General features: G+C 53.9%; 10 protein-coding genes across 10 annotated transcripts; 5 read left to right on the top strand and 5 right to left on the bottom strand.

Moving 5' to 3' along the window:
* Window positions 1-5,040: 5,040 nt before the first annotated feature.
* Window positions 5,041-6,263, bottom strand: Z517_10476 (uncharacterized protein; the record flags this gene model as incomplete). Its single annotated transcript, XM_013424087.1, has 3 exons — window positions 5,041-5,148; window positions 5,219-5,866; window positions 5,934-6,263. 3 exons carry the CDS (start codon window positions 6,261-6,263, stop codon window positions 5,041-5,043), a joined length of 1,086 nt encoding a protein of 361 aa, XP_013279541.1.
* Window positions 6,264-6,992: 729 nt separating this feature from the next.
* Z517_10475 (uncharacterized protein) lies at window positions 6,993-8,712 on the top strand (the record flags this gene model as incomplete). The annotated part of the gene is made up of 3 exons (XM_013424086.1): window positions 6,993-8,183; window positions 8,233-8,409; window positions 8,461-8,712. The coding sequence occupies 3 exons, from the start codon at window positions 6,993-6,995 to the stop codon at window positions 8,710-8,712; spliced, it is 1,620 nt and encodes a 539-aa protein (XP_013279540.1).
* Window positions 8,713-8,852: 140 nt separating this feature from the next.
* On the bottom strand, window positions 8,853-9,277 carry Z517_10474 (uncharacterized protein; the record flags this gene model as incomplete). The annotated part of the gene is made up of 3 exons (XM_013424085.1): window positions 8,853-8,970; window positions 9,027-9,191; window positions 9,243-9,277. The coding sequence occupies 3 exons, from the start codon at window positions 9,275-9,277 to the stop codon at window positions 8,853-8,855; spliced, it is 318 nt and encodes a 105-aa protein (XP_013279539.1).
* A 477-nt stretch (window positions 9,278-9,754) lies between these two features.
* Window positions 9,755-10,737, bottom strand: Z517_10473 (uncharacterized protein; the record flags this gene model as incomplete). Its single annotated transcript, XM_013424084.1, has 2 exons — window positions 9,755-10,503; window positions 10,563-10,737. 2 exons carry the CDS (start codon window positions 10,735-10,737, stop codon window positions 9,755-9,757), a joined length of 924 nt encoding a protein of 307 aa, XP_013279538.1.
* A 591-nt stretch (window positions 10,738-11,328) lies between these two features.
* Window positions 11,329-14,589, top strand: Z517_10472 (uncharacterized protein; the record flags this gene model as incomplete). The annotated part of the gene is made up of 4 exons (XM_013424083.1): window positions 11,329-12,688; window positions 13,642-14,020; window positions 14,076-14,316; window positions 14,383-14,589. 4 exons carry the CDS (start codon window positions 11,329-11,331, stop codon window positions 14,587-14,589), a joined length of 2,187 nt encoding a protein of 728 aa, XP_013279537.1.
* A 692-nt stretch (window positions 14,590-15,281) lies between these two features.
* Window positions 15,282-17,735, top strand: Z517_10471 (uncharacterized protein; the record flags this gene model as incomplete). The annotated part of the gene is made up of 1 exon (XM_013424082.1): window positions 15,282-17,735. The coding sequence occupies one exon, from the start codon at window positions 15,282-15,284 to the stop codon at window positions 17,733-17,735; it is 2,454 nt and encodes an 817-aa protein (XP_013279536.1).
* A 1,285-nt stretch (window positions 17,736-19,020) lies between these two features.
* On the bottom strand, window positions 19,021-20,158 carry Z517_10470 (uncharacterized protein; the record flags this gene model as incomplete). Its single annotated transcript, XM_013424081.1, has 2 exons — window positions 19,021-19,508; window positions 19,714-20,158. 2 exons carry the CDS (start codon window positions 20,156-20,158, stop codon window positions 19,021-19,023), a joined length of 933 nt encoding a protein of 310 aa, XP_013279535.1.
* Window positions 20,159-20,803: 645 nt separating this feature from the next.
* Z517_10469 (uncharacterized protein) lies at window positions 20,804-22,244 on the bottom strand (the record flags this gene model as incomplete). Its single annotated transcript, XM_013424080.1, has 2 exons — window positions 20,804-22,075; window positions 22,134-22,244. The coding sequence occupies 2 exons, from the start codon at window positions 22,242-22,244 to the stop codon at window positions 20,804-20,806; spliced, it is 1,383 nt and encodes a 460-aa protein (XP_013279534.1).
* Window positions 22,245-23,146: 902 nt separating this feature from the next.
* On the top strand, window positions 23,147-25,123 carry Z517_10468 (uncharacterized protein; the record flags this gene model as incomplete). Its single annotated transcript, XM_013424079.1, has 1 exon — window positions 23,147-25,123. One exon carries the CDS (start codon window positions 23,147-23,149, stop codon window positions 25,121-25,123), a length of 1,977 nt encoding a protein of 658 aa, XP_013279533.1.
* Window positions 25,124-25,537: 414 nt separating this feature from the next.
* Window positions 25,538-26,779, top strand: Z517_10467 (uncharacterized protein; the record flags this gene model as incomplete). Its single annotated transcript, XM_013424078.1, has 1 exon — window positions 25,538-26,779. The coding sequence occupies one exon, from the start codon at window positions 25,538-25,540 to the stop codon at window positions 26,777-26,779; it is 1,242 nt and encodes a 413-aa protein (XP_013279532.1).
* Window positions 26,780-27,346: the final 567 nt, after the last annotated feature.

The following is a 27,346-nucleotide window of genomic DNA, read 5'->3' as shown; positions in this document are numbered from 1 at the left end:
CGAGTTCTCGAGAGGAAGAGATGGTTCGAGGTGGATGAAGACGAGGGATAGGTATGCGATGCAGGTGAGGAGGAGGAGGGAGGAGAGTTGGGTTGGGTTTGACAGACGAAGCGCTAATTTCCCCACTTTGCGTAGTTGGTGAGGCTTTCGAAATGAGGTGTGGAAACTCGCGCCGCTATGATGAAACCGGGGTTGCTGGAGATGTTTGGTTAGACCAGCTGATCAAGAAGGGAGTGAGATGGAAGCATCTCTACCGTAGGATATCGAGAGAAAGGAGGGTTACCTCCGTGGAGAGAGTTGAGCGTACGGAGCGTTGGGTTAAGGATGGGAAAATAGGGCGTCTTGGGAGGAGGAAAATAGGTGGGTTGAAAAGGACGAAATGGATGGATTTAGGTCAAGGACGGGGAAGTTGAAGTTCGAAGGGGGGCGAGAGAAGGGCTTTCAAAGATCAGGGAACTTTTGCAGTCTTGCAGTTTTGGTGATTTCAGTTTTCGGTCAGTCAAAAATGAGGTCGAGGGAAGGGGAGGAAAGTGCAGCGCAGGAGACGACGCAGGGAATAATAATAATAAGAATCCGTTAACTGGTTAAGTTCAAGTTCACAAGTCAAGGACTCAGGATGCCCACGGTCGCCGTACCTAGCAGTTTGGATTATTACTTGGGGCAGCTTAGCGCATCTAACTTAAGGTGCAGGTGCCGCGTGAGTTTAGATGCAGGCGCAGTGCCAGGAAGACCTACGAGTAGACGAGTTAGAGACCTAGAGGGGCCTAGAGGGGCAGGCAGCCAGAGGCACCAGCGGAGGGGGGGCCAATTATTCATCTAACCCTCCATTCACTCACGCATGCAACATGCACAAACTATTATTGCTGGTGAAAGCTGCGTTGTCAACCGTTCTCGTTAAATCTTGAACTCCTGTTCCAGCCTCAGAGGTGAGGTCACTGTCATATTCTCCCCTGACTCAATGGCTCAATGGTTCAATTCGTATCGGAACAATCAGATTCAAGAGAGGTCACCCCTCCCAGTCCAACACGAATACAAGTTACATACGTCCCCATCATCCGCAAAGAACTTTTTCCGTCACATGTCCGATGATGCTGACCACGAGGGACCCTCTCCTCTTTCCACCTTTATTTCCTTGGCCACTGACTGGGGTCGAAAGGGTCAAGAGTTCGAACGGATCATAGCCAGTGGGAACCAGAGCACGACGACACAAAGAGCACTGAGGTTGGGAGGAAATAGGCGAGACCCAGAGCGGGCATCAGAACCCAGAAAAAGCCATTGACAGTCAATAAAAGGCACGAGGGAAAAAAGTGGTCGCAGGTCAGATGATGCCCTTGTCAAAGGCCCTGCCACCCTACCGCCAGCTATACTGCATCATGGCTCCATTACGCTGGGATCCATCTCCGTTTAACCTCTACTAACTGGGGGCCCATTCACCTCGCACCAAATCGCCTGTTAGGCTCGCCCGCAAGGAATCCAGATCCACTCGACTCCCCCCGGGCTGCCGTCGACTTGCCCCTCCAGCTAAGCTCCAAGTTATTGTTTGCGAGCAAGCCACCCCCCGGCCCTGGACCTGAGAGCAGCATTGACCAGCCACACATACCCAGCTTCTTGTGAAAGGCCAAGTGCTGTCAGTAACCATTCTCAAACAGCTTGCCACGGAAGTTGGGCAAAAACACGCCCCCTCTCTCGACCTCTCTCCACGTGCTCTTACAGGTTGTCTGGTCACTCCCCTCCGGCGACACGGCCAATGAACCACCGTTCTCGCCTGTTGATCCATGACTTTGTTGGTCTCACCACCCGTCCTCGCTGGCGCCTACCTTCTTGCGGCCCAGAATCTCCCTCTGCAGGGCGACACAACATGGTTTTTTTCATGCTAGTTCGGTCTTACCGCGCCCTGCATCGAATGCACGATCAAAGCCACGGCTCTTCTTGCCGTCCTGCCAGATCCCACAAATTGACCACCTGCAATTCATCATACTCATAGAGAAGCTCGAGGGAGACCAGACAGAGTAGCAGGCATGGCACGGGCCAGGTAATCTACCAGGCTTGCGGACAACATGGGTGCAACGGCTCACTCGACAGACCTGTCCTATCAGCATGGTTGATCCTGGGGCCAAGGACTAATTTGCTACGGACACACATGCCAAAACGTCATTCAGCATACGCTTAGAGCATTCCGGAACTTTAAAGGGAAAAAAGGGGATCTTGCCCTCGCGTACCAAGTGCGGTGTCCAAGCCAGCAATGCGAGACTGGAACAGATCTTTTCATCCATGGAGACAGGAGCCCATACCACCGTCTTTGACTTTTTGGGGAATATGGAAAATTGTTCCTTATGCTTTGTGTCAATTCCCAGAAAATCCAAAACAACCCAATGTCCTTGGTCGGCGCGAATAACTGTCGCTAGCACAGGAGATCAGGAGCACCGTGACCCATGGCGCGGGAATGTGGTGGCCGCGTGAGGGAACAAAAATGTCTGGTGAGATTAAACAATAATATCAGCGCGCTCGCTCAGGTCCGAGCCTTGCCACCACTACGATGGGCTGTTCAAGGCCAACTCTGAAACCACCAACAGGCACCTGGCGCAAGATCAGCATTCGAAACAAAAGCACGAGAAAGTCAAAAAACTTTCGATGGGAGCCAAAGAATACAAGGAGAGCAGTCGGGCTGACCAAGGCGTACCATGAAAATCTACCCACTCACATGCTCAGCCGCATTTGCCATCCAGCATCCCCCCCTTTTCCTATTGCAAGACGGGAAAGGTTGGTGTTGCACACATGATCCCTTTGTCGATCTGGGATCCGGACAGACTAATCATGACACCAGCTCCTGACTCTCTGCGTCCACTTACCCACGGATGATGTGCATGAACAAAATTGCTTTGCCTCTAGAGGGCTAACAGGCCTGCTGTGCTACGAGGCCACTATCACCAAGATTTGCTTGTATCCATTCGAACCAATACAGCGGGAAGGCTGAACAGCTCGAGAGCTTTACCGCCATGCCTCGTACTCGTTACAGGATTCTTCGAAGGGTTGAATCGTTTTTCGGTCACATTTACCCGTCTCACGACTCACAAGTGCCCTTCATGCACCTCAGCTGTCACCCGCAGCTCGCCTCACTCTCTTCATCCTTGCAGATTCGTCTAAACTTAATGCGAGTAAACATGAGGTTGTACCGACATCCGTGTGGTTCGTCCGTTCGACCTTTGCAGATTCAATTCCGTCTACGAGTAAGCCCCTTCGAACTTCGTTCAGCCTGAGTGGACCACCATTGAATGGGGTACTAGTACCCCGTACCTCGTACCTTGTTCTTCCTTCCTACGATCATACAAGGCTATCGAATGTCAAACGTGCCCCAACAGGGTTCAACAGCTCCGATAATAGGACCCAAAGTTCCCCAAGAAAGATGTCGCATCTCTTCAGCTTTGACCCAAATTTCCCAACCGCTTTTGTTCTAGCCCAGCCACACGAGTCACTCATCTCTCCCGATGTATCATCACTCACATCCCTGCCCTCCTATTCAAGTCGAGCATGAACTGCAGCAAGATTTGTTGAAGAAGACTACTGAAGCAAGGGGCGTCATCGAGACCAGTGGGAACATACAGTCCCCTCCCTACTATGGTTAGCGCAACATGCACGAGCGCAATTGTGGACGAGGCAGACGTCGGCCCTGTTCTGGCCAGCCAATGCATGCAACCTCGTCTACCGCGTACACTTGAATGCATCAGTCATTCGCCGTTCCCACACAGCTGCATCAACCAACTACCGCGTGAGTTGGACTTCGGAAAAGGATGACTCCATCCTCCATCAAGGGTCAAAATATGTGGACGGCCCGCTTGTCCCTTCTGGACTCGCCCAATACAGGGATCCTTTACCCGGGCCTGTCCCATCCCTTGCTTCCACTTCCCACCTTCTTTCCCAAAACACCAAAACAATTCACGTCAATATATTGGCATTACTCTAGATTGGTGCGAATTATTCAGACAACATGCCCTCACATTTTACAGCTCGGACACAAGCCTGTCCAGCACAAATACCCGAAGGGTGTGCTGGTACCAGGGGGTCAAACTACTACCCCCCGGTATCGCATCCATCAGGCTGTGTCGAAGACGCCTCACGGATGACAATCGTCTCGCTAAGCCGTCCTGCCTTGTCGGAGGTGAGAAAGGCGGTCTGTATATATCTCCTTCCCTCCCCTTCCGTTCCTTGATTCGTCTGCCTGCTGCTGTCATCTTCTGCTTTGAGCGCTGGTGCTGTCCAGCCTGGGACAGAGGCTGCATTTGGCTACCAGCTGAATCGAGAATTTCCCTCCCGAATTCCCTTTGCCTGGAATCAGTCTTCCTCTGTTTCTCGCGACGACGGGTTATCAGAACTTGCGGGACTCCAAACCCCGCGGCAAGCATGTTATCGAGACAGACATCAAACTACAGGCACCAAGGTAAGGCTGAGCACTGACGGCAGAAGTCGAAGGCAAAAATGCACGGTCAAGGAGAGTCATCGAACCGCTGATGGACACACTTGTCGAAGCCTATAGAAGGGATTAACCTCTACCAATGTACAAACAGACGGGTCTTGGGTCATGGAGCAGGGGCAACTTTTCAAAGCAGTCACAAAAACTCCAGCATCTGGTTTTATTGATACAGGGCCCCTTTTTTCTTCTATTATGCAGTATCGATAGATTTCGTGGTCGAATCTCATGCAGCGAGGGTGGCCATCCTAGACCAAACACGTCTCGCCCACCAACTTCGTCATGGTCTTTCTGCCCGTACATACAGATACATAGAGAAAAGTGAACAGGTAGAACACTCCTCCTTTGTCCCTTGAACAATAGAGTAGGATCACGACCTCGCAGAGTCACCAGCCGCGAACAAGGTCTGGTGGTTGTGGAGAGTTCTTGGATGTGCCTCCGTGAGCTGCTCACTGCGCCAATGTATGAGACCCATTTTGTGCTCCGGCGTTGTCAAGGGCACGTGTGCTTGAGAGTGAAGAGGAGAGGTAGTAAAACATCGTCGAAGGTTGTTGAAGTTATACCACGCGCAGGCGCTAAATTGGCGGTGGGATTGCGTTCTGGTTTTCTGGGCGCTCCATGACCTCTTGCAGTTCTTCTGGAGCACCTTCCAGTGAGACAGCCACACCAAGCTTGTGGGTGTTCTGAAAGAATGTCAGCATGAGTCTTGCAAGGAATTGGGGATTGGCTTATGGAATATTGGTTCAAACTCACCTTCCACTGGTCGATCTCTGCGGCAAAGGTCAATGTTACCGGAGGTGCAACACGCCTCTCCAGTACCACACCAAACTTGCCAGTGCTGTCGACTTGCGCGCGGTAGACTGAGTTAGTGAAACTATACTTGAGGCCCACGGTTGTTGTTCCTTCTCGTCGCGGACCCCCAAACATGCCCGCTCCGAAGCCAGGGGCAAATTGTAGTTGGCAATCAACACCTGCCTCGACCTTGTCGGTCAACCGTCTCCAGTATGTAGCTCCCAACGAGCCTTGGCTCAGCCATTGTGCGCTAGCAATCCAGTCGGTGCTCTTGTATCTTGCGCAGTATGACAACGCAGTCTCAGGTTTGCTGTTCAAGGCGGGTCGTTGCCATACACCCTCAAGTCCCAGTGCAAGCTTTGGTGTGATTGATTGCAGGTAGCTTCCAATGAAAATACCCGTGACACCGCCTTCCATGATTGATGGACTGAGGGCCTTGACGGACGCCGAAAAGTCGCTACCCGTATACTCGTTCTCGATTTGTACCATTGTCTGGGATTGTCGCGGATCAATGGAAGTCTGCGTCTTGGTGACGAATCGTGGAGACCATCTAAGGTTTCCCCAGGCCGTCAAAGACCGGTCGCTCGAGTAAGCAGCTTGCATGAAAACCTATTGAAATCGGTAAGTCGGGGTTCATGGTTCATTATCATCAGCCAAATGGCAAAGGAAGACTTACATCAGAGTTGCCATACAACGCCATTAGTTGCCAGGGCGGTAGAGCTTGGGAGCCCATGGCGAAGCCATGTTGTAGGCGAAACAGAGGGTTTATGCTGAAGACCTTTTGCAAGTCACAGCGCAAGCCGGAGAACATGAAGTTAGACAGGAGAACATCCTTTTGGACTTCGCGCGAGATATTGTCGACTGTTCCAGGATTCTCAAGGCCTAACAACTTCCTCCTAGCCGAAAGACCGGAGTAAGAGTCTGCAATGGTTGCGGCGATGGCATTGTCTGTCAAGAACGACAAGACAGATGTCGATGATGATTTCTCCTCGACCACGACCGCCATCTTTCAGGATCGAAGTGCAGCACCTCGGCACGCACTAGCAACCGTCTGATTTTGCGAAAACCAGGAGAGAGAGGACGGGAATATCGAGCGGGTTATTGGAGAAGGGAGGGGGAGGAAGATTGAAGGGCAGAAGATGCTCGTGACTGCGTTGATCTGGTGTCTGTTGGAGCTTCGACTTTTGCAGGCGCAGGGAAATCTATGAAGAATTGGCCCTGTAACTCCGTACTAGGCAAGTCCACCGCAGGCAACCCGTGCCAAGTGAAATCGTCAGCCAATGGAGAAGCGGCGTCGCGAGGACTTCAGCTTAGCTGCTGCTTTAATCTATTCAGCCAATGAGAGGCAATGTGGAGAAAGCTATCATCGGACGGCAACAACCTCGGACCTCCCCCCCATATTTCTTCTTGCCTTATCACCGACCCGGTTTGCTTTCGTTGCGCAGTTGCATGGACAGTCATTCATTCATCCTTATCGAAACGGCCTATCAGATCGGACATCAACATTCATGAAAGTATCTGGCTAGTATCTGACTATGGATGTATAGAAACAACGAGAAGGCATTCCGCGTTTCCAGCTGGCAGGTTGTCAAGGAACACACCCGATCTGGGACCGAGCATTTTAAACGAGATCAGAGACATCCGCAGGACCGTGCGCGACTCTTCATACTCCAGGCCTGGCTGTTGTGACTTATCATCCCACTTGGGACTCTTTAGCGAGCCCTCACTGTTCACCATGGATACTCTGTTAACCGCCGAATCGGCGGTCAATTCACCTCGCTACCGACGCAAGTCGAGCACATTTGTTGACGCAATACATGATCTCCCAGAAAAGAGCGAACTCGCTCCCGCCCAGCTCTACAGCACCGAGTCCGGACGACTGTTCCATGCTGGTCGGATTGCCATTACTACAGTAGGGCTGCCGGCTCGCGGCAAGACTCACATCTCGGTGGCACTGGCTCGCTATTTACGATGGCTGGGTGTTAAAACCCGGATCTTTCACCTGGGAGACTATCGCAGAGCTATTGTAGGTCCAGGAAAGGATGTCCCAGATGATTATTTCTTCGTCAACGCATCGGCGTCGTCGGTACTGCTGAGGCAGAAGATCCTCAAGAAGTGCAGAGAGGATATTTACCACTTCCTCAACCATGAAAACGGTCAGATCGCCATCTATGACGCAGTCAACCCCCTGTCTGCTGGTCGCAGGTCACTGGCCAAAGAATTCGCGAAACACAATATCAAGTGTCTGTTTATTGAGTCAAGCTGCGACGACCAGCGCATCATCGAAGAGAACGTCCGCAGTGTCAAAATTTCCTCACCCGACTACATAGGTTGGCCCGAGGCCGAAGCAGTCAAACATTATCTGAACCGAGTAACTGCAAAGATTCCACACTTTGAGACCATGGAGGAGCCGGACCTCGACTGGATCAAGATGATCAACGCGGGGGAGAGACTAGTGGTCAATAACACGAGCTTCGGTTACTTGTCACATCGAATTGTGTTCTATCTGTTGAACCTCCACATCAAATCTCGACATACCTATTTTGCTCGTGCGGGCACCACCTTGGAAGAAGAATCCTTCAAAGCTGATGCGCGGCTTTCACCCCAGGGTAAGGATTACGCCAAGAAAATGAGTGAGACGTTGCTCAAGCATCGAGAAGAGGAGAGACGGGCCTTGATCGAGAAGGGGGGGATTGACACGCCGCTGAAACCACTCATCGTTTGGACTTCTACGAGACGCAGGACCGTGGAAACTGCAGCATACCTACAAGACAAGGGGTTCAAAGTGAGGCAAAGGTCCCAAATGAGCCAGCTTAATCCTGGCGTGTGCGAAAAGAAATCGGAGCGTAGGATTCGCCAGGAATATCCGGAAGAGGTGGTGAAGCACGATCTGGACCCGTACCATCACAGATTCCCTAGAGCAGAGGTGAGGGACGATTTGGTCTGGATGCATTGGGTTGCGCTGACAATAACAGTCTTACCACGATGTTGCAGTTCGGCTGGAGCCCATCATTCTTGAATTGGAAAGGGAGCAGAACGACCTTCTCATCATTGCACACGAAAGCGTCCTCCGCGTGCTTTACGGGTATCTGATGGCATGTAATGCTCCAGACATACCCTTCCTATCGTTCCCACGAGACGAGATAATCGAGGTGATTTCTGAACACTAGAATCTCTGAGACCAACACTGACAACCGTTTCAGATTATCCCCGCCAGTTACAACAATGAAGCAAAGCGGATAAAAATTCCGAACCTTCCACCCGAGATCATTCCTGCCTCGCCGGAAGGCATCAAGGCGCCCGCGCCACCCAGCGGATTCGCCACCCCGATCCCAGGCCTGGGCAGTGGCCTCGCTAGTCCGAGGACTGGGAGAAGTACGCCAGAACCAGCCTCTGGGTACAAGACACCAGAAGACTCTGAGAACCTCTCGGTGAGGATGCACGATGTGGTGTGATGTGGTGGGGACTGCCGCGAGACTATTTGGAGCCGAAGTTGCGAGAGTTGTGCGGCCATGTGTTCGACGTAAGGTATCATCTATGCGACATGACATAAGGTCAACAGTGTGGGCTGTTGTATGGTGATCGGGTCCACTGGTCAGCCACCGTGGAGAGTAGAAACGAAGAGTATAGTATCTTTGTTGGCGAGTTCGTATTTGTCCTCGCCCTCGAGTTCCCAATCAGAGTCGTTGATTAAAACGAGAATCCCTGGTCGACTTCCAGTGGGCCGTATCAGCGCTGCGGTTCCAGTATCGACGGGACTCTCACATACACATTGCCGTCGAGGACAAACAGCTCTTTTCTCGAGTCTTTCATCAGATTACTGCAAAGGTACTTGACCAGGTATCCGACAGTAGGGGGTTCCCCGTCATCAGCGTCTTTGGCAAGCGACAAGGAGTGTTTTGACACATTGTCAAAGAGCATCTCTAGGCCACCACTTGGGTTCCATCAGTGGGCGATCAAACAGGGGGTGGGAAGCTCGACCCACGTGAACTCGACCGTGATATCGATGGTTTCGGACATTCTGTGACGACAAGATGTACAGATGCGATGCTTGTTAGAAGGGCTGCGAATGAGGATATCCTGGACTCTGGATAATGGATACGGGGTAACTGAAGAACAGCGCAGCGACTTGGATTTTCCGAATCCCCCGGGCCATTTGGCGGAATATAGATTTTCCGGGGATTGGCAAGCTAGTCCCTCTTTTGACGTTCGGGACGTTTCTCATCACGTGGCAGGCAATTGGCGTCGTCAGGTTTGGGATCCGATTTTAGACTCGAAGCGTCTCATTTTAATTACTTGGTACTTCTCGGCACCCGTACTCGCTTATGGCTTTTTCAAACGTCAAGGCATACGTGGGCATGTAAACTGATTTCCTGGTCATTGGGAACAAGGTCTCTTCCTTCGTCTGCTGTCAAACACCGCGAGATAACCACCATATGATGTACCGTTCATTCTCTCATTCCATCCGCTGCACTGTCAATGGAGCATAAGCCAATTTCATCCAGCCTCAGGCACCGAGCTGTTCATTCGAGTAGGCTCCAACAGCTGTACGCTTGGAAGAGATTCAGAACAACCAAAATAGTTGGAGCAGGAGCCAACCCGCAGGAACCTGAACCTTTGGTTAGAAGATGCATATCCCTCGGAAGAAGTACTCACATTTTGTCTGGAAGAAGCCCCGCTTGCCACGGGGATTGAGGTTGTTGCAGTACTTGAGGTAAGTGAAGACAGCGTGTGAGTAGCCACAGGGATAGACGTGGTAGGGGCTGGGGCTGGCGGCTCTGTGATGCTGATGGTTGCTGTTGCGCTCCTCACATTCCCGACCCGAGTACAGAGCCCCGCCGCCGCCTGATATACGGAAAGACCACTTGGGTCCGCAGTGGACGCGTAGGTAATGCATGCGCTCTGGAGCTGGTCGAATGGGCCTGGGTTATAGGCTGAGCCGGAGTAACAGAGGCAACTGGCTTGATCACCATCATCCAAGGAAGTGAAGCCAGAAGTCGCCGCAGCACATGACTCAATTAAGGAAAAGACCTGCAAACAACTGGCCGAGTACGAGTCGACGGGCATGGATGCTGTGCCTGTGATTGACCCGGTCCCGGCTCTTGAAGAAGTGGTATCGTCGGTGGTCGTCGTGGTAGCAAGCAACAGCGACGAGAAGCAATCAGCCGCCGTGGTTTGATCGCAACACGAGATGAACGCGCTACCTCCCAGGGAAGCACAGGAGGCGCAGAAGTTGCCGACGCAGGCTATCTGGCAGTTAGTCCCCGAGGAGTGTCTTTTCAAAGGAGTGACATGATGCACTCACAGCTCACGATAGGGGGGCATGTGGCCGCATAGTTCGTGCAGGACGAATACAACGCCGAATACGAAAGGTCTGATGTGGTCTGCACGTCTTGTCGGGCATGGAAGACATTCACATGGGCGACCACAACACCTGCAAGGCTGCTCAAAACAGCGCTCGACATGAGAGCAAAAGCCATGGTTAGATTTGCAAGAGAAGCCAGGGCGAGAGTTTGGTCACATCCAAGATCAGGCTGAGACACGCGCGACACAGCGAGACGGTTCCAAGATTTATACTCGAACTCGGCACTTTTGTTCCACGCGAGGGCAGACTATCGCAAAGGGCCAGAAACACCTCGGGTGCAGATTCGCGCAACCCCTTGACACCCATGAAAAACCGTACTCACAGAGACAGACGGCGTGGCCGACTAGATTGGTTCGCCTGCAAGCCGTGGCCAGATTGGTACTAATGGTAGGTTGCTACACACCAATTAACCTTGCCGAACACAAGGCTACGTCGCCGAATCGGTCGATTTTCTCGCTAAAAACAGCCCAGAACAAAGACTCAGCAAGCCACATTCGGTCCAGACACCGGAGGGACTTTTGACGGACTCTGGAATTTCCACGACAATACTGGCCAGTTTTATGCAGCCCTAACAGGGTCATGTCGGCAGTGCCTCCATGGAATCATGCCGGCCACCTAGAAATACGATGCACTTGCCTTCTTCGCAGCCGACTGTTTTCCATCAGGCTCCTCTTCCTATCCAAACAATCCGAGGCTTTCGGTCGACATGGCGAGGATACTTCTCAATTATTCTAGCTCTGATGTTCGACTATTCTTTCGTATCTTCTTCGTTGTTGCATTTATCCTCATTAACCTTCTGGGGACCAAATGTCTGGCCGCCCGGGCGAAAGTCAGACTTCTCCAGCGGCGGACGGTTCCACTGCCGTACATGACTTCTTGGCTTGGAAGCTTCGACTCTTTGTATGCTTTGCGTGTGGTCAAGACACTGCCAGGCGGATGGCTGAGCTTGTTGATGATCTTTGCTTACCTCCTGAACCTGAGCTCGGATTTTACTTCAGCTCTTATCAAGTCAGTGCCTGTCCACGACCGTTGTCAGTTCGGTACCGGCCTAGTGGTCTCGAGTGCCCTCATTGAACTGGTGCCATGGAATGGTGCGCCGTATACGGTCGTATCCCAAGCGCAAACGACGAGCCTGCTCAACGACGGCCTGAAGGGAGTCTACAAAAAGGCAAATCGAGATGTCAATTTCAGTGCTGATGCCGATGACTTGCTTGGCGGATGGCACTGCGACAGGAATTCGCTTGAGCTGGATTATCCCTGGGACGTATCAGTCAACGACATAGTGACCAGTCTACAGCAACATGATCTCCTGTACGACACACCGTATGCCGTCTCCGCCTCGATCGGAAACACATCCCACTTAGTGGTGCTTGATACGTCTGTTGGAGAGAATGTTGGCACAGTCTTCGACGTACGGTTCTCAGTCGATATCACTCCATATGGTAACGTGACGAAGCACATGCAAAGTTACCAATGCACTCTAGATGATACCTACGGTTACCTACAACCGATCCAGGAAATGATACATTCACATGACACTCTCAAGAACTGGGCCGAAATGTTCCAAGGCTCGGTATACGAGGGCACGGGCACACCTGCATCCAACAACACTGGAGGTATCCTGGAACAGACTCTCAACTCAATGACCATGGTTGCAGGGGGCGACAACTACCTCCTCAACACCGCGCACTCCTCAGAAACACAAGGGTGCCTGACGCAGCGCACGCACATCCTATGGGAACTTCTCATGCTCTCCGGCCTTACACTCCTTCTCTTAGCTTTCCTGCTCTTATTTTGGCTCGGAATGGTCATCAGGTTGAAAGTCCTGAGCGGTCGCATGAATGTCGAGGACGCAAGGTGGATCCAAGAGAATACTCCGACCGGAAATTTTGGGTGGATGGCACAGGCTGTGAGGGAATCTCACCGACCACGCGCCGTACAAGTCAAGACGGCTGACCTGAAGCATTGGCATTTTGGAGGGAGCTCGGAGGGAGCTGGCGGCCTCTGGATCACCAACAAGGCAACTCATTCAAATGTCGCCGAGGAAACAATCTCGTTGCGACCAAGTTCGGCACTTTAGGGGAGTTCTGGACTATTCCGGTGGGAAGGCAGAAGCAGACATATTTGCAAGACAAGCCCCAATACCGAACCTCTGTTACATAGCATTGAGAGATGCACTGCCACAGTACTAGCCGACCGAAAACGGAGCCACCCATCATAGCCGCTACCCCTGATCCTACCGACCTGGACCCCTCCCAGCCCTCCCATCGCGGAATGAGCCATGTTCGGCATAAAAAGCGGCCAGGCCTTGTCACTTATTAGCTGGCGGCAACGACCCAAAGCGGGAATGCGTCGCGAATAATGAATTGTTTGCTTACTCGACGTCGACGATGCTGCTCCCCTTCCATTTACCGGCCCAATCGCCTTGTCCCGTTTCCCTTTGCACTGGCGAGCATAAAACGCTCGAGAGAGACTGATTTCGAAAGGAATACCTGAACGGGCGCTATTCTCCTCTTTTTATTTCCCCATTTTGCACAGCCTCCTACAAGCGCGCGTGCGGTGACTTGGGACCTGGGCTTGCACGACGGGACTTGATGCGGTGTAAGGCATAGTTCCTGACGGGGCACACGGGTTTGGTTCAGCTGCTATCAGTGGCTTGTCGTCGAATCGCTGGCTGTTTGGGGGGGGAGTAGTTCGGCGGTGGTGTCGTTCCTTCAGATGGCCCAGTTTACGGATGGAATTGTGTCTCAGGACAGGCAGAAGGGTAATCCCTCTCCTCTTAAAGAGATCTGTCGACGCCGAGAACCATGGAGCTCCTCTTTGATTCTGGATAGCAGACGTGGAACGAAAAGCTTGTCTCTTTGCCGATCTACCGACCGACTACACCTTCCCACCTCCCTGACTCTCGAAGCACCCGTTGTCCTTGTACAATGCCATCGTCGAAATGTCTCCGTAAGTGGTGATCGACCCGTCTCTCGTCCATGATGCAAATTTGGCTGAAAAACGGACGCTTCTTTAGCCCTCAATGACCCTTCGAACCTGTGGCCATATTGCCCCTCCGTCGCTGCAGCATTGATCCTCGCGATCCTCTTCCTGGGCACCACCGTCGTCCACATATACCAGGCCGTGCGCCACCGACAACTCTTTTGTCTTGTCGTCGTCATCGGTGCCTTCATGGAGACGGCAGCCTTTGCCTTCCGGTTCCTGTCGGCCAAGCATCCTACCCAAAAAGGAGCGTATGATGCGTCTTTCCTCCTGAATCTTCTGGCCCCAATCTTTGTCAACGCCTTTGACTACATGATCATCTCGCGGCTGGTCCGGTGTTTTCTGCCCAAGACCAAGGTCTTTGGGCTGGGGGGCAACATCATGGGAAAGATCTTTGTCTGTTGTGATATAATGTCTGCAGCTTCCTGGTTGCGAGACCGAGCGCCCCTCGTTGACGTTGCAATGCAGATCATTCATAATCCAGATCGGTGGCGGCCTTTTGACCCTGAGCAAGACGCCAAACTCGGCCAAGACGGGGATTCACATTGTGACGTTTGGGGTGGTGTTTCAAGAAGCACTGATCGTCTTCTTCTTTGCCCTGACCGTGCGACTGACGCGGAAGCTTGACTGGGTCATACCTCGCGGCCAGACGTCCAAGGAAGCCAAAATGCGAGTCCACGCCGTGCAGATCTCCTTGCTCTTGATCACCGTATGTATTTGTCAAATGCTCTCTGGAAAAATTTGTCTGGTTTGGAGACTGAGATTTCCTGCACAGTACCGCATCGTCTACCGAATCGTCGAGTTCTCTTCCGGTGAAGGCAGCAGCTTGAACACGTACATCAACAACCACGAGTGGTGCGAGTATGTCTTTGACGGCATACCGATGGTATTTGCCTTGGTGGTCATGAACGTCTGGCATCCAGGGATAGTGCTGTCGGCTGGAAACGACGATGGATTTGCGGTGCCCTTGAACGAATACTGAGCGGAGTTCCGTCATTTCTCTGTGTCGGAGTTGGCTGGCATTGCGAATTGCGGTTCTCAACATCGAACACCTGTCCGGGTATCTTTTCGAGGCGCAAGGTGGGACCAAAATGGCCAGGAGTTTCTCGCTCATCTTTTCAATGGATTGACAAGGAATTGAATATCCATATGTGGTTGAGTTTCTCAAGGTCGCCGAATGGGGAGAACTTATTCGTGACTGGTGAGGACATTTCTACAGAATAGGACAGTCTTGTTGCTCGTCTATGACAGGGTGACATCCCTCTGTATGTGTTGTATACCGAGGCACTATGTGTATTTTATATAGAGATTGGTATCGGGCTGGCATACCAGGAATAAGGTTAAGCTAAAAGGCTTAGAACAATTATAGCGCAGTTCAATACAAAAGACACCCGTGACACCGTCGTATGGCGCTGCGCTAGAAGCTTGGCGGCCGCAGCCACTAGCAAGAAACAGAAATTTTACTTTGTGTTCGTTACATATCGCCTGGTGTTGACAGATCTAGTCCACTACAATTACAAAGAAATATCAATTAGATTGACGGGAGCGCACGAGGCGCACAGAGGACGTCACTCTATGTCTCAGCTCGGCTCGCAGGGCTAAACTTCTGTCCTCGTCAGTCCCATCAAATTTTCCCGCTCACTCACTCCCTCCACTTTTATTTCTCTGGGTGTAATGTCTCATCCTCTCATTCAAGACGAGTACCTCAGCGCCGGCGGGAACAGACACAGCGCAGCTGCCGACTGGTCCCCCCGCTCAGGCATCCTCGCCTTCGGAGCCGACCAGAATGTAGGTGTGTGGTCGCCGCAGAATGACTCGGGCCACGGCATGGCCGCCCTGCTCTCTGGGCACACGGGGAAGGTGACGGCGGTGAGATTTCTGGCTCCCGACCAAGACGGCTCGCCTGAACTGTTGGTCTCTGGCGGTGCAAATGGAGATATCGCCGTGTGGAGACAAGAGGCCAGTGACCGGAAGTGGAGGTGTCTGGTGAAGACGGCAGCGCATGAAGGCGCCGTCAACACCATCGCCTCTTTGGACCAGGGCAGCATCCTGGCGACCGGAGGGGCCGACACAACAGTAAAGCTCTGGAAAGTTCGGGACACCGAAATCAAAGCCTCGGCCACGCTGTCCCTCAAACCGAGATTCATCCCCTTGGCTCTCACAGTCCGTACTTTTCCATCCACGTCTCCTCCTGACCACGCCTACTTGGTCGTGGGAGGCACTCGGAATGATATCCAAGTGTACGCCATCGAGGGTCTGATATCTGCCCCAAAGTTCCATCTCCATGCCACTCTCACCGGACACGAAGCATGGGTACGATCTCTGGCCCTGACGCAGACTCCCGATGGCGATATCCTGCTGGCTTCTGCAAGCCAGGACAAATATGTCCGTCTTTGGCGCTTTCAGCTAGGAGGAAGCAGCGCGACGAAACCACTCGCCGGGCAGAACGGGGTCGCGGTCGCAAACAGGACCTTGTCGGCAAAGATCCAGACCGTGTGTGCCGGAGAGCACCAATACTCTATCACGTTCGAGGCATTACTTCTGGGCCACGAAGATTGGATCTACTCAGCCGCGTGGAGTCCTACCGGTACCCAACTCCTGACCGCATCGGCCGACGGATCTCTTTCGATATGGGAGCCAGACCCGTCGTCGGGGATATGGGTCAGCATGTCTCGTCTGGGAGAGATCAGTGTAGCACAGGGCGCCACTACCGCGACTGGCTCTGCTGGCGGCTTCTGGACAGGACTTTGGGGACCAGATGGCAAGACTGTCACTTGTCTTGGCCGCACAGGCAGCTGGCGACTGTGGCAGTGCGACGAGGCTTCACAGTTTTGGACGCAAAGGTTCGGCATCGGTGGACACACCAACTCCGTCAACGGGATCTGCTGGTCCCCCGACGGAACCTATCTGCTCTCCACCAGTTCCGATCAGACCACCAGGTTGCATGCCGAGTGGAAGAGGGGGGGGAAACGGAGCTGGCACGAGTTCTCGCGGCCTCAGATTCACGGATACGACCTGAACTGCATCGCGAGCACGACCCCGTGTCAGTTCTCTTCGGGCGCGGATGAAAAGCTGTTGCGCGTGTTTAACGAACCAAAAGATATCGCAAACATGCTCCATCGACTGTGTCAGATCCCATTGCCTCCCGAAGTAGGCCAAATGCCAGACACTGCAGCGATCCCGGTGCTGGGTCTGTCCAACAAGGCCATGGACGACAGCGAGGAGACGGGCGATGGCGCTGAGAACGAGACGACTGATCCAAACACCACGTCGAACGGGGCAGGGTCTTCCCTGCTCGATATTCAAGAACCACCCACGGAAGACCTGCTGGCGCGGCACACCCTGTGGCCCGAGCACGAGAAACTGTATGGCCACGGCTCAGAAATCACCGAGGCAGCGACACCCCCAGACGGCAGTGTTCTCGCCACAGCGTGCAGAGCGAGCTCCCTCGACCACGCGGTGATCCGCCTCTACGACACACAGGACTGGAACGAGATCAAACCGCCTCTGTCGGCGCACTCGCTCACCGTCACGAGACTTGCCTTCTCACCACCGAACTCAGAGTATCTGCTGAGTGTGGGACGGGATCGACAATGGGCCGTATTCAAGCGGGCGGACGGGACCTCCAAGAGCTGGACCCGCGTCGCCATCAACGCCAAAGCACATTCACGGATGATTCTGGACGCCACCTGGCTTGTGGGTAGCACTAAAACCCCAAGTTTTGCCACCGCCGGCCGCGACAAACTCGTCAAGGTGTGGTCGAGAGCTGCCGACCAGGAGGACGAGACAAACTTTTCAATGCGCTCCTCGATCGCGCGAAAAGGCCCCGTCACCGCTATTGCTGCCACATCTGCCGTCTGTGCTGACGGTCCGCGCGGAGTCCTCGCGGTGGCCGAAGATGACGGCACCATTTCACTACATAGTATCGACGTGGACGGCGACCTGGGGGTGTTGCACACGGTCGAGGTTCCCAGACACCTCTGTCCTTCGAAGACGGTGAACCGGCTGGCGTGGCAGCCTAGAGGACTACTCGACGGTGATGGTCAGGGTCACCAATTGTTAGCCGTGGCTTCGGCTGATGGCTCAGTACGCATTCTGAGCATAGACGTCGTGGGCATGGGCAGATGAGCTATTATTCACCATCCAGAAGATGCCTTGCATGTTTCATTGTTTTGTGATCAGCTGTGCGCCGCTTCGCTTGTGCACACTGTGCTCCATGGAGCAACACGTCGACGTGGAGCATGCTTGCCCGCAGGAATAGGGGGTGTTCTGTTGACCTGGCATGGCGGACACAGTGTGATCACCCGCATTGAGGGAGCAGCTTCACTACTTTCAGCCCGTACATACGAGGGCCCGGATGAAGCCATTGACGACTAGATACGCGGGTCCATCGCAGGTGAAAGACGCTTGACACGAACCAAAGAGCAGACGCACGAGACTCGATGATGCTTCTCAGCCGTACGCTTCGTCCAAGGACTCGTTTTCTCCACCCGACCTTCTCCTGTTTCGTATTCATGTCCAACGAAACAGCCCTACCTAGTACCACGAGTAAAGACTGAGGAGACTGAGAAGAACGACTGGCCCAGAAGGGTCTTGCCTGTGGCTATTCTGATATTATATTTGCTCCATTCTCACGAAACCCCTCGAGGATTGTCTCCCACACCCGCATATTACGCAAGCGAGAACTAAGGGACCGGAAAACGAGATTCCCGGCTTGTCTTCGCTGCTGTGCCTCTATCTTGTGCCGCGCTGCCATCCAGGCACATATGTGACGGACATTACAGAGCCACGCGGTCGAATGGACAATGGAGATGTCGGAATCGCACATTCCTGGATCTTGCTTGACCTGATCTGAGTTGGTCTGGCCTGGCGTACCTAGATAGGACGGAGGGTGACCAAGGAATGATCCGATGGGTGCCTAGACTCTGGAGGGTTAGATGACTCGTACCTCCTCCTTTCCATCCTCGTGACCGCGCGTCGGGTCTGTATAAGAGATAGAGACAGGGATAGAAATGACGAATCCAAAGACCCAGCCTGGCGGTGCCACCAACTCTACTCGAGTCGGGCTTTTTCACATTTCACTTTTCCCTTCTCTGCAGATAGATGTAGATATAGATATAGACATACATGGTGTTAAGACCAAATTCTTCCCTCTTCCCTCTTTCCGTCTTTCCTCTTCCGTCTCTCCTCTTTCCAGCGCCTAGCGAAAATGCGGTTTGTAGATGCGTAGATGCGCTCGCTCAATGCCCAATGCTCAGTGCTCAATGCTCAAATGAAATGAGTTGATCTTGTTGAAGATCAGACTCGGCCCCCCTTCTCCCCCCAGTCTTCCACACGGGTATCGCCGTTCAGAGTTCCTCGTGTAGAACGAACAGGACAAACATAAAAGTACCTCCCCATCGTCACGATCAACTCAAAGCTCCGGCGTCTTCTCAAGCCCATACCCAGCCTTGCCCTCGAAACTCTCGTATGTCTTTGCCTGACTTCCTCCTCCTCCTCCTCCTCCTCCTCCCACTACTCCATGCCCTCGCGGACCCCTCTCGGCCAAATCGTCCTTTAACCACTTGAGGACCAACTCGCCGAGCTTGCTGTTGCCACTTTTCGCCGTCGAATCGTCGACCTCGTCGTCGAACCGGTCCATGGGGCCCCACTCCTTCACCCGCCCCAGGTGCATGTGCACGAGGTGCGTGGGCCAGCCGACCAGGTTGTCGAGGATGTGCGTCGCGTAGACGACGGTGGCGCCGCGGCGGTCCGTCTCCCCGCGCAGCCAGCCGAGGAAGTTGCTGCGGCTGAGCAGGTCGAGGTCCACGGTGATTTCGTCCAGGAGGAGCACGTCCCACGGTCGGATCAGCCCCATGGCCAGTTGGACGCGGCGGCGTTCGCCGTCCGAGACCATGTGCACTGTTGTTCGTCTCACACCCACCACCCAGAAGGGGGTGGGGTAATCTTTGTTAGTTGTTTTGATGCGTTTTCCTCATCATCGCTATTCGCTATCTCTTTTCCCTCTCGAAAAAAGGAACGAAGGCGGGGCGGGGCAGAGGGATAAATTCAGGGGCATGGGAGGGAAGAAAAAAAGAAAAAAAAAAAAAAGGGAAGAGGGACTCACTCCGCCACGAGAGATCAATGTCCAATATCCTGACCAACTCGTCCCGCCTGTCGGGATAATGTCCCCCACCGACACTCTCCAGCAAGATCGGCACCGCAATGTCCGTCCGCACGATCGGGTTCAACACCCACTCCAGCCCCAGGTACGTGACGCCCTCGAGGCCCGAGGCGAAGGGGTCGACGCCGGCGATGGCGATGGCCCGCGACGGCGCCAGCTTCTTGCCCGACAGGAGCCGCAGGAGCGTCGTCTTACCCGCCCCGTTGGCCCCGATCAGCAGCGTCCGCGACCCGGCGGGGAGGGAGAGGTTGATGTTCTCCAAACCGGTCGAGCCGTCGGGGAACTTGTACGTCAGGCCGCGGACGAGGATTTCGGGTTGTGGCGCCGTTGACATTGACGTCGACGCTGACGCTGACGTTGTGGTCTGTGACTCCTCCTGAGGCGCCATTTCTTTAAGATGGCAGAGAATGTGTGGGATAAAGGAGAGACAATATGGGTGGGAGGGAGAATATTGTTATATATAATGTTACATGGTCAAAGAGTCAGTCGATCAATCATGTCATGTCATGTTTTCTTTTTTTGATATATTGAACTAATCCAGCCAATCAGTCTCTCCGTCTCGGTCTGTATCCATTTTCACGAGGAATGACATGATTCCTCTGCGCCTTTGCCACTTCCTCCTCCACCCCCACAGTCGATCAAGTCCATGGACAAGGCTCTACAGAACTCAACGACATCACTCACTTCCGTCTACGACGAACTCGTCACCAATCGAAACCATTGCTCCTTATTGTTGGGTATATCGCACCTTTTCTGCACGCAATACAATGTCGACAGCCTGCTCCGTGCCCTCTGCTATGCTCCAATGCCCTCCGGGTTGCTTGTGTTCAAATCATGCTTTGCGCGCTCGCTTGCTCGAGTTGCTCACGTCTATGCCGGTCGCTTGCTATTATTAGAGGCTTGTTTCAGCCTGTTCAGCTCCATCCACCCCCTGCTAAGTCGTTAAGAAAAAGACATCAAATACATCCAAGCCAACAGAGTTGGCCAGTCTTTTCAATCGAGCTCTCCTTTCCTGTCCCATGCGACTACTACCTCATTGGCAGTAATTTGCCGGAAATGGTCCCTTCATTCCCCTGAGCTCGCCTTGCCACCAGTCATCAGTGCTCTCAGTCTTCTTGATCACCCGAATCCGATCACCTTCTCGAAAAGCTAGATCGCCCTCACTTTGGCCGTCAAAATCGTACAGTGCTGTTACAAATGTGGTTTGTTGCGAGGGTAGTCTTGGGGGAGGTGGGGGAGGACGTTTCTTTTGCGCAATCGATGCCGCCGTCGCAGCAGAGACGGCCGAGACTCCAGAGTGCTGTCGATCACGAGAGAAATAGTCTGTGTTCGGCCCTGCTGGAGAGTATGCCATCGGAGTCTGGTATGCGGATTGCGAGGGTGACGGGCTAGCGATGAATTCCTGTGGGGTGGTTGCACTGAGCATAGACGACGCCGCCGGCGAGGATGACAACTTGGACTTCGGCTCGAAAGATGGCGACGGTGGAAGAGCCCTCGCGGGGGAGACCGACTGCTGGCGATGTGCAGTGAGGGCCGAGCCACTTGGGCGGCGAAAGCCATTGACCGGAGGGTTGCCATTCTCCATGGACGACCTGGCTGCTTTTCCATTGGCCAAGATGGCCAATGACTCAGCCTCGCGTTGCACCGGTTTGAATGCGTCGTTCCACAGTCGGATCACTTCATCCATGGGCGGAGCAGGAGACGGGAATCCTTCCTCTGTGCAGTACGTGTGCAGCACCGTGTAATAGTGTCCCAGCAAGTTGTTCTGAATCTGGATCTGGGCTGCCAAAAAGTGAGGAAGCAGAGAGAAAACCGACGTCAGGAGCCGCGGAAGACAGCCTCTCAAGTTGTCATCGGCGGCGTGGTATGCTTCGATGGCCGCTTCCAGCTCGGACTGGGACTTGCTCAGGGCCACATTGTCTCGTTCCGACCGTTTTGTCTTCTTCAATTGAGAGTCAACCCGGCTCTGATACCTTTCGAAATCGAGTTTTCGATCCTCGCGCTTTTTGATCGTCTTCTTCATGTTGTGCAGGCTGTCCTTTGCACTTTGAGCCGGCTTGATGAGCCTCTCTTCAACCTGAGCCAAATCCTCGGTAAGATCTCTCTTTAAATCCTCGCACTCGCCCTTGATCCTGGCGGTCCTGCGGACAACGTGATCGGGGGTCTGGACGGGGACATGGCCCTGGTAATCTTCGCTGGCCCCGACAATCGGAGCGTACAGGATGCTGAACTCGTCAAACACGCGGTGTTGGTGGGTGAGGATGGAGGTCCACGACTCTCGCCATGCTTTGGAAGCCTCGATAATCTTGAAAAAAAAAAAGGTCAGAGGGTGGCCGAGCAAGAGAATATGGGGAGGGACATACTTTTGTCAACAACTTGTCCGCCTCTTCAAAGTCCTTGAGCAATACCGACACCTGTTGTTCATCGGCCGACCTTTTCATGTACTTGCCAAAATGCCGCTGGACACTGTGCATGATGGCTGCTGGCTTGCTGGCTATGGGGCAAGGGCAAGACCGTCACAAGCACAGTGGCCTGAGGAATTTCTTTGGAGGAGGCCAGAATGAGGGTGTCGAGACAAAAAGCGGATGCGGATGTGATTTCCAGCTGCCAGACTCTAGTAGTTCACTCGAGAACGAGCAGAGCGCAGGTGCCCTTTTGGTGGCACAAGACTGCTGCCGCCGCTGCCACTGCCGCTGCCACCAAAGTCTGCTCCCGGTAGTCGGAGTCTGGGTCGATCGACGGTGTAGAGGCTCGGCCAGGCTTGGAAGAAAACGAACGGCGGCGGATACGGCAAGGAGAAGAAAATCGAGTATTAAAAATCGGTATGGTAGGTAACTGACCAGCAGTCCAAAAAGTTTACCCTTTCTTTCATCTAAGTGAGGTACACGAGGAGCATGCGAGAAAATTAGTTGGACAGCAGTAAATAATAAATGTCAAGTTAACAAAACGTAGTAGGGGGGGAGGTGGGAAAGGGACGGGACTCAGTAACTCAGGGTTTCATATCATAGGCAGTCACTGGGTAGGGTTTAACTAAAGGGATCATCGGGCGGGGGGAGGGGGGCTTAACGGGGGCGGATGAAGCCTGGGCCTCCCTGACTTAAGCCCTGCGGTTTCTCGTCTTCCTCTACATCCGGGTTTACAGCCTCAGTTGACGCGCGTTTCCCACCCACTCATCGATCCACTCACGTTCAATCAGCGACCTGCGCTGCCTGCTCTGTCACTGGGCGTCCATGAGACTTTTCTTTCGTTCTTCATGATGACTGACGCTGCTTCTTCCGCCAACATCTCCATTGGGTGCCTCTGTACAGGATGTCGCTGACAACCAGTTCAGCCTCAGCTCATCCCCTCGTCTCCAGGTGCCGCTGCAAATGTGAAAATGAGCAGCCTCACTTCCACCCATGGCGGGTCTGCTTCTGCCAGGTTGACCGTTGCTCCCACGCAAAACACCGCCCCCGTCCATGAATTCCGCTGTCTCTACACCCGCGACCTGCACAAGAAAGCAAAGAAATGGCACGATGGCTCGTTGCGGTTCCACACCTTCAATCGACGCGTCATGGTCTATGACGACGCGAAAAATTACATCGGGGACCTCCATTACAGGCAAGAGGAGGAGTTTACTGAGGGTGTCGAGATCCAGCTGGACCGCGGTGTCAGGGTGGAAGTCGGGGAGCGTCTCGGTGAGACTCAGACAGATTTGGCCCCAATTCTCGAAAGGGCACGACCAGAAAAGCCAACTCCTCTTCCCCGACAGACGACGGCCTCAGCAACTCGGCCCCTGTCCACTGGCCCCTCTCAGAGGCCCAAGTCGTTGTTGGAAGTGCTGGGACCTTCTCAAGGTCGACCAGGGCGTGCAAGGCTACCAGCACACTCTCCTTATGAGCAGAGACGGTCCGCTAATCGGGTAGGGCTAGTGGGATCGCCTCAGAAAAAGCAGCGACTTGACAGTGACAAGGAAAACCAAATCGACCATGTCCACCAACCAGTCCGGCCTGTGAAGCCTCGCTTACCTCAGCCCATGCAGCCGAGTAAGACCGTCCCGCAAACCCGTGGGCCTCCAATGCAGTGTGAAGACATGATCGATTTGTCGCTCGACGAAGAGCCCATACGACAGGTGACGAAGCCGACAAGGCTGGGAGCTAGAGTGGTGGTAAATGAACTCCCAGACGAGCAGTGGCTTACCCCTGAATCACCACGCGTGAGGCCAACGCTACGCCCTCAATTGGATGCCGGGAAAGAGAAAGTGAGCAAGGAGAGACGACAGAAATCCAAAGCCCCTGAAAAACTGAAGACACGCACCAATGGGGACTCTTCAACCACGTTCCGTCCACCAGTCGCGCGTACTTCACGGTTGCTCATCGGCCAACCAAAGCCCAGGCCCAAGCTGACTTGTGTGCTACCGTTTACTAAAGCTACCAAGGCTGCATCAAGGCTGCAAACCTTCGAGAGTTCTTGCCCACGGTCAGCGCAAGAACGTTCGCCTGACGAGGAAGTCGTATCGTTATTGTCAATGGATGTGTTGGACGCCAATGTGAATGACTATGCGCAGCGAGATCAAGTGTCACTCTCCGTTGCTTCGAGTGTCCATGGGCTAGTGCAGGAAGACAACCTCCATTCCAGCCCTCTATTTATACCAGAGGAAACTCTTGAGAGAAACTCACCTTCTCCCAGACCCCTCCCGACACAAGAGGAATTTCCCTTTCCAGGGTCTGACATCAGCGCGCTGTCACAAAGTCCACTGAAACCCAGTGTGGCCCCAACTGTCTCGGATGAGGCGGTGACTATAGCAGAACTGGAGTTTGACATCGATACTCGATCGTTGGTGAATAATGAAAACCCACGCCCACGGTCACCCTTCCAGGTCTCTCCCCGAATTCCCAATCCGTTCGACACGTTCCCCGGACGGTCCAACAGCTCCGACATACGCCAATTCCGACGGGTCTTCTCTGCGAACGATGCAGTGGAAGATGACACATCCAATGTGATGCCGGAGCCCGTTGTACCTGAAGCAAGAAGCCCCTTGGGATTGCTGAGCAACCCAGCGGCAAGGGAAAGCCCTCCCAAGTCGAAGAGTCCAAGCAAAATTCAGCGGTGCGCCTCCGATACCAATGCTTTAGACACGAACAGTCACGATAGAAGAGGGTCGACCGAAGAGGGGGTAAAAGCGCCGACAGGACCTTGGACTGAGGATGAAGCCTTTCTTCTGTTTGACTGGTGGCCCGCCGACGTGCAAAAGCCGGTATATTGGAAGGACCAGATGGAACAAGCCTTGCCACGTATGATGGCTCCGGCAGCGCCCGATGTTCGGCCTGGCATCACCACAGCACGTCAATATCTCTTCCTTCGCAACGAGTAAATGTGTTATGAGCCATTGATGAGTACACGAGACCTTGTCCGAGTATGTAGTTTAAGGATTTGTTCCAGTTATTTGCGTTTCAGCCTCGTCTTACAAGGCGGGCAACTCCGCCGTTCCACAGACACCACTTCTTATCGTTCTAGTATCTCTGATTGTGGGCTTCAATGACATCTCGTAAGGCACGGATCTATCTCCCAGGACTCGAACAGCGCGGTAGATACACAAGTAGTTTGACTGGGACGAATCATCAAGTCGTATTGTCAGCGTCTGAGCGGAACCATTTGCCTCTTGTTTCTCTGCGCCATTTTTCTATCCTCACATCACTCACTCACTCACTCCTCTTCCCTTTCTATTTATTCATGCTCTACACCTGAAAGAACACAGCGCCACGTCACAATCAAAACCGCTGCCACAATGGCCACCTCCATCATGTCACCCCAGCCCGTTCCGGAGGCTCTGCCCCAGAACCCCTCGGGCCTGAGCATCCTCGAAGAAGTCGAGGCCGCGCAAGAACATCTCCGCAGTCGCCTCGCGGGGGCTCTCGCTGGTCCTCCACCTTTGGCTACGGCGCTCGAGTCCCTGCCGACGGTGCCTCTGATCGACATCGGGCCGTCGTTCGCCGACGACAAGTCCCTGCGCAGGGCCGTGGCGAAGCAGATCCGCGAGGCGTGCGTGACGACGGGCTTCTTCCAGATCAGCAACCACGGCGTGTCGGCCGAGGCGATGACCGGCGTGCTGAGCCAGGCAGAGCGGTTCTTCCACCAGCTTACCCCGGAGAAAAAGGATAAGTTGCACATGAGGCACTCGCCGCTGTTCCGCGGGTATGAGCCCCACGACTACACGTACGTGAACCCGGACGACATGGCGGCCGGGAGTAGTGGCGGCGACGACTCGACGACGACGACGACGACTCCAATGCAGGAACAGTCCGAGCCGGAGACCAAGGAAGGCTTCAACTGGGGGTACGAAGAGCGGCTGGACCCGACGGGCGGCGACGGGAAATACGTCGAGCTGGACGGACAGTCGCCGGCGTCGACGGGCCAGGGCAATATCTGGCCCGACGAGGAGGACCTGCCGGGGTTCTACGACGCCATCCGCCTCTACTACGGCCAGGTGCTCCAGCTGGCGCGACACCTGTTCCGGCTCTTCGCCCTGTCGCTCGGCCTCGAGGAGGAGTACTTTGACGCCGTCATGACGCACCCGGGCGGGATTGCCAGGCTGCTGTACTACGCCGGGCAGCCTGCTGTCGCGCGCAGCGACGAAGGAAGCAAGCTCGGCCTCGGCGCCCACACCGACTACGAGTGCTTCACGCTGCTCCTCTCCTCGACGAATCCAGGCCTGGAGATCCTCTTCCCGCCTTCGCCACTGACGGAAAACCGCCCCGTCTGGCTCCCCTGCCCCGTCCGCCCGGGCACCCTGACCGTCAACGTGGCCGACTTCCTCATGCGCTGGACAAACGGCCTGTACAAGTCGACCGTGCACCGCGTCGTGAGTAAACCCGGCACCGGCGAGAGGTACTCGGTGCCGTTCTTCTTCAGCATCAACTACGACGCAGAGGTCGTGCCCCTGCCGGAGAGTGTGGTTGGGACGAGCAAGTGGCGCCCCGTCAAGGCGGGGGAGTACATCCTCGAGAGGTTGCGGGCGACTACTGCGTAGACAGGACGGAGGGAGACGAGGGAAGGGAAGGAAAGGAAAATGAAAAGGGGGAGTTTGCTGGTTCTGGTTCTAGTCAATCGAGGCTACGCGCGAGACGAGGTCGAACAGTACGAGACAATGCGCTATCTACTTACCTACCTACATGTACGAGTTGACGAGGCATTCTCAATTGATTCCCCCCTTTGACCTATTGTCAAGGCAATTCTACCCTCCCTCCTCCACTGGTAATCAAGTATCTCTCCTGTCTGGACGGTTATCTGTTCTACAAAGGGCATCCCACCCAGCTGACGGTGATGTGTGACGATTGAATCCAGGAGCTTGAAGAGTTAACAACAGAATCAAACTCAGCAAAGCAAAGACTCAAAAGGTTGTCCAAGCTGTTTATTGTTTCTACGGGTCGGAAATATGTTGAATATCTCTAATGATATGTATCGTATTCCCGTATCCTGAAGAATACGCCTCAAGTATCAATAGAATCGTCATTTTCCTCCCCAACGAGTGATTGCGCTGGCCAGGGTCTATTAATGTTCCTGTACATTACTCCTTTTAGGTGTCTGTCTCAGAGGA

The sequence above is a fragment of the Fonsecaea pedrosoi genome (assembly GCF_000835455.1).
Source record: "Fonsecaea pedrosoi CBS 271.37 unplaced genomic scaffold supercont1.7, whole genome shotgun sequence".
Lineage (NCBI taxonomy): Eukaryota > Fungi > Ascomycota > Eurotiomycetes > Chaetothyriales > Herpotrichiellaceae > Fonsecaea > Fonsecaea pedrosoi.
This window is presented reverse-complemented; position numbering and strand designations above follow the sequence as displayed.